General features: G+C 39.2%; 1 protein-coding gene across 1 annotated transcript in view; it reads right to left on the bottom strand.

Moving 5' to 3' along the window:
• Window positions 1-38: 38 nt before the first annotated feature.
• CHP1 (calcineurin like EF-hand protein 1) overlaps window positions 39-8,562 on the bottom strand; it is a gene marked incomplete at its 5' end in the record, with an annotated part of 13,120 nt that continues 4,596 nt past the window's right edge. The window contains 5 exons of the mRNA XM_009277604.2: window positions 39-562; window positions 1,884-2,006; window positions 3,075-3,136; window positions 4,026-4,153; window positions 5,435-5,515. Of these exons, the coding sequence (XP_009275879.1) occupies window positions 509-562; window positions 1,884-2,006; window positions 3,075-3,136; window positions 4,026-4,153; window positions 5,435-5,515 (448 nt within the window). The remainder of the gene's footprint in view (window positions 563-1,883; window positions 2,007-3,074; window positions 3,137-4,025; window positions 4,154-5,434; window positions 5,516-8,562) is intronic.

Genomic DNA, 8,562 nt, shown 5'->3' with positions numbered 1-8,562 from the left:
GAAAAAAAAAACTGGAATTAAAAGAGCCAAGGGGGGGGGGGGGAAGGCAGCTGTAGTGTGGTGTTGCTACTGGAAGCAAAAGTGAATCATTATCACTGCACCTATTATTTCAGTAGATGCTTGTCTCCAAAGTGTTTCAGAGGGTGCTTCTGTGGCATGTTCCCATTTTTCCATTCTCAGATTCAGAGCTCAGAAGAATCAGTTTGTAGATTAAACAGCAGTACATAAGGAGAGACATTTTTGCTGAAACAGTAGTGCAGGAGACAAGGGAGAAAGGGTAAAAAAAATGGAAGGAAAAGATTAAAAAAAAAATGCTCCTTTCCAAGTTGCATGGCAGCCATTTCCCTTTGTTCCTGATGCACAGGGAATGTTCACATTGGTAGAACAAATCAGGGAGGGGTTGGAGATGTATTGTATATGCACCAGTAGCAATGCTCTGGGGGAAGGTGCTAAGGAGAAAGTGAAGTTCTATTCATTATATAGTAGGGGTAGAAAGGTTCTCCATCCATCAGTGAAGAAATCGAATGCTCATTTTCTGCTCTACATCCACCTTCTCCAAAACCTGCAATAAAATTCAGAAACAGCTACTTAAGTTACTGTACATAATTCTCTCCTACAAGGTTTCTTACTCTAGTGTAGAGGAAATGAGCAGGAACATGGGATGTCTTCAATTTGGCATGCCAGTCTTTCATCTAGAGACTGCTATTTTTCATTCTAGACTAAGGTCCTTCCAAGGAAAGAAACTTCAGCCATTAAAGCTGGAAGAAGGCTGTCAACCAAAATGTAACTAATGCAGTTTCAGTCTGCCAACAGCCCAGAAAGGCTTGGATTCCCAAAATTAGATTGTGTGGGAATGCATGGCCAGGAAACAGAAGGGAGAATGGAGTAGAGGAAGGTGCATGAGCAGTCGCTGAAGAGCTAAAATCAAAACCACAGCATTACTAACGCTAATCATTGTAAAACTGGGGTAGCAACTTCATTCACTGAATTGCTATTAACACTGAGGTAAAAAGACATTTGTCTGCTGCAGGCTGTTTCACACAGTAAACTTCAGTGTTCCAAGATCAGAGTAATTTAAGTCTGAAGAGACCTCTGGAGGTCTTTTAGTTCAACTCCCTCAACTCCTGCTTAAAAAGCAGGGCCAGCTAGATCAGGGTCTTGTCCAATTAAGTTTTAAATATCTCCAAGGAAGGAGGTTCTACATCTTCAGCACCTATGATCATCCTCTTGGTAAAAAGTTTTCCTTACAGCTAACCAGAATTTCCCATGTTGCAACTTGTTTCTGTTGCCTCTTGTCCTGTCTTTGTCCACCTCCAAGATGAGTCTGGTTCCTCTTGTCAATACCATCCCATTAGGTAGTTGAAATTGTTCTGCTATAGGACAACTTTCTCCACTGACTATATCGTGGCTCCTTACTATTACCTATTTCTGACTAAAAAAAGATTTAATTCAAAGGACTAGAGCTAGGAACTTGAATACCGATATTAGTTGTGTTGCTAATGGATAAAATCTACAAGTGAAAACTGATCAGCACAATTATAGCAGAAGAATTACTCTGTTGTAACTGTACTAGTCAGGCTACTTGTATACAAAGAAGTGGTTGCGAAAGAAAAAAGTGAAAATTCTGCAGTATATTCAGGGCTGTAGCTTATGTGAGAGTATGAAGAAACATATGGACTAATTATTAGTATCCTGACAGTATAAAAAAAAAGTCCTGATAAAGAAAGGAAGAAAAAGAGCTAGCAGAAGGCTTGCTTTGCCCAAATGCGGGCAGGCAGGCCTATTTGAACGACTTCCTCTCTGTTTCCATTTGCATTTAAGTCTGAATGACTTGCCCATCACTGAGCAGTTTCATTTCATCGTTGAAAATGTAGTTTACCAACCTTTACAAACTCTGCAAAGGAGATGGCACTATCCCCATCCTGATCAGCTTCCTGGATTGTCCTGTCAGCAATGCTGCCCAGCTGCTCATCCGAAATGTTTACACCAACCATCATCCGTAATACCTGTAACATACAGAAGTCCCCAGATTTTTATTTTTTTTTAAACAACCCCCCCCCCATTATTGACATAGGAACAGAAGTATTCTTAGTGCTGTTTTTCTCGTGTATACTGTCAAAATAACACCATACAAGAACAACCCTGGAGAATTTCCATGGAAGTCATTTCTAGACAAACTTCTATTCGTCCTTTGTACATCAAGGCTTTCAGGAAAGACAGCTTCCTTTTGTAGCCACCTTTGACAAAGAATCCTGCTTTTTCACTAGACAGCAGGAAGAGATAGAAGTGTGAGAAAGCTTTCGGAACTAGGAATGAGTACATTTTGTTCCAATGCTTTTGTCTATTTTTTCCCCACAAAACATACCAACATTTGATTGAATATCTGCTGTTTGAGATAGTTGCCTACAGGAATCTTGTAAGTATATAGTCAAACGGTAACTGCCACTACTCTCTGCAGTCAGTAAAGCATTTTCTGTGCAGATAGAAGAGGGCAGTTTCAGTCAAAAGCAAATCATTGTCCTACATCAGGAACCACAAACTGCCATGTCTACTTCCCAGAATTAGTAGTATGTAATTACTCCTAGCTCAAGCCTAGTTTCATATATATATGCAGCACTGATGAACTTTGATTACCTTTGCTGCAATTTCAAGTTGTTTTATTCTATTGAGAGGATGCACAGAGGATCAGGCAAACAACCTAATCCACCTCAAGGATTGTCCTTGTGAAGTCCTGTTAGAAGCACCTTTGAAAGTTAGAGAAGGTAGTTCTTAAGGGGCTTAGTGTATTTGTCGGATATTTAGGTATCATTTCCAATAGGATCTGCTTAGCCTAACGCTCTGGTTTAAATTTGAATCTAGCATTCCCAGTCTGACAGAACAGCCTGGGCTACCAAATGAGATTGAAGTCTCATACTATATCTAAAGCTTTAAACCAGAGATAAGCAGTTAGCCACCAAATTCCTTCAGGAGTTCTTTTGAGAAGACTGTTTTAACTCCCCTCTTCATTCTAAATGGGTGTGAAGTCACAGAGAAGATCATGATGGAGTCATTCAAAGCAGCCCTGTGCTATTTACCTGAAGAAGCTCATCCCTGGAAATCTTGTCATCTTTATCTAGATCATATAACCGAAAAGCAACTACAGGGAAGAAAAGAACGAGCAGCTTAATTCAAGTGCCATTATTTTTCTTCGTAACAATACATTCATCTAAGAAAAATAATAGTAGGTATTCATAAATCATTTTAAGAGAATTAGCTTAGAATTTTAATTCACCATAAAATTCATGTTCAGTTCCATAAAGTGTTATTACCGCATACAGGCATAACATTATTGCCAAGAAGTGAAAAATCTTACTTAAATACTCAGTATGAGTACTTTCAGAAGCACTTTGCTTGCAGAGGTATTTTTCAAAGCCCTGAGTCATGGAAGTATAATTACCACTAAGATACATTCAATCCTTTAACTTCGGAGCCAACCATTTTTACGTTACCATTCATTCTCTTTGACTATATTCTGGATCAGATATGACAGAAGTTTTAGGTGCTCTGAGGACTGTTGCCAACTTTGATTAGTGAACAAGAGCATTCTGCTCATACTGTGGGCAGACGTCCAAATACTCAAGAAAGTACTCAGCTAAAGGTGAGAAAAAAGCACTACATTATATGGAAGACTGGATAAAGCAGCAGAAAAGCCCATTTATGTACAGGATGTGGCTTCTAAATCTGAAATAATTTTGGATGCAAACCATTTTGAAACACTTCTGTTATGAGATGTTTGGAAAACCATATACATTACTCAAGATTCAACCAATTCCACCAAATTCCAGTACAAGAATGGGTCAATTGTTGACATTTTGAACAGGTAAGCTTGCAAGTTAATGTAAAAAAAAAAAAAAAAAAAAATCAGATATTAGTTGATACCATTCCACAGGGAACGACTGTACAGAAGACCCCAAGGCCCTTCACTCCCTTCCTAGAAAAAACAAAAAAAGAATAATTGCTTCTATAGGAACATTCACACTTCTTACAGTGGAGCTTGTTACTTCGGCTGTTCAGTGGTTCTGGTCCATTCTGGTCTTTGCTCTTTTCGTTATCTTCTATGGGTCGGAAGTGGGCTAGTGTCCTCATGAATCCACGGAAATTCACCTGGTCCTCTCTGCGTAAGCATTTCAGCAGGTCAGTTTTAGCATAGCTTATACAAGTTCTTTATTTCAGTAAACAGTATGAATGTCTAAAGCATTAACAGCATGCAGACTCTTCCACTCCCACCTCCTCCCCAGGGTTTGGCTGCCTATGCTCAAACCCAGCTCTGATACAGTGCAGTTGCAACCTGGGATCACGCTGTTGTGAAGTATGATGTGTAAAAAAAGAAGCTGTAAGAAGTCTTGTTGAGGGCTCTCCTCCCCTTGCCTGCAAGCTCTATTTAAGCTCAAGCCCTCACCCTTTGCCCTTGCCTGAGCTATCCTGCAGCTGTGCCTGAGTCTGGCAATGTATCTTGCTGATCTGGGCCCCGATTCCCTGGATTGACCTGAGACTTGCTTCACCACTGTCAACTTGTCTGGCAACCGTTGGACTGTTGGCTGATGTGACAACAGTCACTGGACTTGCTCTGCTTTTCTTGCTCAGGTGCTGTGCCCTTTGTCAGCAAGTACATCGCCCCTGCCAGCTTTGCTGTCACACTTGACTTCTGCTTGTGAGGCAGCCATCGCTCATTGCTCCCTGACAACTAGCTCTCTTCTCTAGAGTTTCTGTGGGAACCAGCTATGTAAGTACTTTCCAGGACTTCTGCTTTCTATTCAGGAAACCCTGCCTGGTATTAGCTGGTATTATGACTTGATTAGACAATCCGATCTTCATCAATCAGTAATGACAAATGTGTTCAAGAACAGCAGCAGATTCCATAGAACAATCTAGAGAGATATAATGAAGAGAGACAGTACTGCCAATTTGATCATCTCTTTGGATTTATGTTAGAAGTGCCATAAGCTATGTCTTAAGTGTGACCAAAAACTAAAACCAAACAAACAAAAAAAGCTGATCTAATAAGAAAGGTACACTTAGAGGCTAAAAGCTGAAAAACAAGACTGAATTAGTTAATTGCAATACTACTTAGCATAAAACAGTATTGCTACAAGTTTGCTTTAAGAACCAAAGTCCATACACGCCCTTGACTTTCTTTAGAAGTGTTCAGCATAGCAAGAAGAGTGGAAAACTGTGACATGATGCCTGAGTTTGTCAGTGAATAAAGCACACAAAACTCTTGTAAGGTTGTGAAGTATTTCTCATTGCAGAATGAAAACATACTGAGGAAACAATGTACCCACACACACTTCATGACAAATTTGAAGTGTTCAATTTTAGTAAATTCAAATTCTGTGCTTTAATTAAAAACTACAAATTTTGTGCCTGCTCGCAAATTCAGTCCATTGGAACTCACCCTTCTGGAAAGAAGGCATTGATAATTCTGTCTCCCAGTGGATTGATGGCAAGCTCTGGAATCCGCTGGAAGTCTTCACGGCTAAGTATAGCAAGAACACAAGAAGTCTGCATAAAGTTGAAGTCAGAGGAGAAAAAGTTGCTTAAAAAGAATTCACAGTAAAACATCCATTGGGTTCTATTTCTGCAGCAAGACACTTGGTGGTTTTTAAAATGTAACTCTTTAAATCATGTTTTCTCTATGACTAATGGCACAAAGCAAAGCAAAAGACAATGCCAAGCCTGTATTACATTACAAACTAGCAGTGTCCATTTATCATGTTAACAGCACTTCTCAGATACTAACATTGTTTTTGCTAGAAATCTTCCTGTAATGATGCCAACTAGTTTGCAATTTAAGGAAAGGAAAGCTTCTGAAATGGCTTTGAAGGAAAATATGGCTTCAAAATGAAAATGAACTTTTTCTTTTTTTTTTAAATAATAATTATTTTGGTACTGAATCATTTGAGTTGGCATGATTTTTCCAGACTACCCCATTCCAGATTCTGGGACAATACAATACCCCTCCAAACATACCACAGGTGATCTGCATATTCTAACAGATTTTCTTTTTTTTAAATGCAACAACTTTGCATCTTATTATAAATGCCAAACTTCAGATTATTTTAGCTTCAACCAAGCAGCGCCCCTATTTTAAAGTAGTAAATTTAGACTTTGGCAGGGGCCTGTACACCAGATGTAACTTCACCAGTACACTGCAAATACTCACTGCTCTTCCCAGCCATTCTCCTTTCTGCTCATGATTATATGTACACAGTATAATTTAAGCATAGCTATGCTAACATTGTTACAGCTTTTTCTGATCTGAAAGACATCACGAGCTGTACTGATGTAAACACGTTTTAGATCAGTATGACATGAACATAGGGTTCATTCTATTATTAGAGTTGCACTAATAATTTTTCTTTTCTTTCAACCTAATAGAATGTCACTGACAGGAAAGTGGGATAATCTTGGTGTGACCAAGGCAGACACACCAAGTGTGTCTTAGTGATTTACTTTGGTCAACAACTTTGTTCTGGGGTTTTTTGGGGTTTGGTTTTTTTTCCCCACTAGAACAGAGCACAGCAATTTATCAGTTAGTACAAGATGTACTCCATAATCACTTAGGTTTTAAATTGCAACGATAACAGCAATGAGGAAAGGCTGTAAAAAAAAAATCTGTTCTGTCTGGATGCATAACTTGACATTTCCTGCCCAGTCTCCAGAAACATTGGCAATTCCCCTCAAGTCAAATGCAGTCCCGCTGTTTTTGAAGTTTGGGTCAAAGTCTCAAACTTGATTACTAAATGTTTGCTACTTTTGAAACCTATGCTCACTAAATGAATCAGCAACAAGGTTTGATTCATGATGTCATTACACCAAAAAAATGGCAAAGTAAACACAAAGTTTTTGAGTACGCTTTTATAATACCATGACCTTAAAGACAGGGGAAAAAAGGAATTGGCTAACCTTATTACTAGTCTAGCCTGGGAAAGGCACAGAAGCAAGACGTTCTAGTTTTAAATGCATTCTAAAACATTCCTTGCACCCAGTCACACCACAGCACTGTTAAGAGTCCCAATTATAATATATCTGTCACAACATGGTTAAACTGTTTGACCTTCTAATAGAGCGACCTGACCATATTTTTAAGCTATCCCAGCAAAATTCTGCGCTGACCAGGTCTGAATTATTTTTAAAAGGCAATGTTAACATCCGTATAACATGACCAACTTGTTACCAGACCCTTCAGGACTGCTGCCTTTTAAGCTACAGCTGAAGGGCGAAGTATGCATTAGTGGTTTAGGCAGGAGATGCAGTGATGTGGAAAACCTATGTCCTAGTAACAAAATTTTAACAACAGGACTTCAGTATCAATGCTAACATTTACAAGCTAAAAGCAGCAACTGCCCTCTCTTCCATTTAGAGCAAAATCCTAATGCTTCAGAATTTTTTATTTGCTATCACTATTTCTTAGTATTGAGCCTCAATTTACACTCAGCATTTCAGTCTAACAGGAGATTACCAATTAACCACAAATAACTCCCCAGGTTTCAAATCTATTTGTCCTGTCATTATCAGGATTGCAGTAGACCATTTTTGCTTATTAAGAGCACATTACTGAGTGAGTGTTATAATTGAAATAGCTTTAACAGCCATAAATGAATGCATGATGTAAGTTATTCTCCACTTCATAAACTAAGGCTTCCTGCAGTCATTAGGGATCAGCTTCACCTGGCTGAGGCTGGAGCTTACAGGAAATTTTATGCCCTCTACTTCTGTGTTCATGTGCCATAGCAACAAGGCTCTGCTAACACACCTTTCCAAGAACCTGGCTTCTATTAAATCCTTGCTTAAACGTAACGTGCAGGCCAACCATTTAACATATATGCCAGTGCATTCACACTTAGACATACTTTGCAGTAAGGAATTTGTAGATTCTAAGTAAGACAGGTATTTCTAAGCATGAGTACACCCTTCAAGGCACACAGCAGATCCCTACTGTAAAGGTGGCTCTGCCTTACCCCAAAGGCTGCAAGAAACCTACTAGACCCTTTTTTCCTTCCATTATTTCTGGTTGTTCATCCTTCTTTTACTTCTAGATAGTATCAGAGAATACTGTTCCCTCAACAGGAATGAGGAGGGTAGGGCTATCTAGAGCTGAGGGAAAGTAAAACAATGGAGAGAAAACAAACCATATGTGAAACAGAAGTGGTAGAGGAAAGGAAAAAAGTCCAGAGGATATAGGCAACAAGAAATTACTTGAAAAAGGCAAATAATTAAAAGAAGTAAGGTGTATCATGCAAGATGGTCAAACAGATTTAACAGGTTACTACTGAAGAGGTTTCATTGCTCCCTTCCCTTGCTAACGTTAGCTTTGTCATTCATCAGACCTTTTGGTGGTCCAATGTATCCCACTAACCCCCCAAAAAGCTCCCCACCTTCCTCCTCTCCATCCTCCCAATTACGCTTCTGTTGAGTTAGCAACTTGAAGCAGTTCAAAAAGCTTAAAAAAAAAAAAAAATCTAACAGCACCATGGCTGACAAAGAGGTGCTGGGAGCCTGGAGAAATGATAGGGAAAGAGG

Source organism: Aptenodytes forsteri, unplaced genomic scaffold (assembly GCF_000699145.1).
Source record: "Aptenodytes forsteri isolate BGI_AS27 unplaced genomic scaffold, ASM69914v1 Scaffold146, whole genome shotgun sequence".
NCBI classification, from domain to species: Eukaryota; Metazoa; Chordata; class Aves; order Sphenisciformes; family Spheniscidae; genus Aptenodytes; species Aptenodytes forsteri.
Note: the sequence above shows the minus strand (reverse complement) of the source record. Positions and strands in the feature narration are given on the sequence as shown.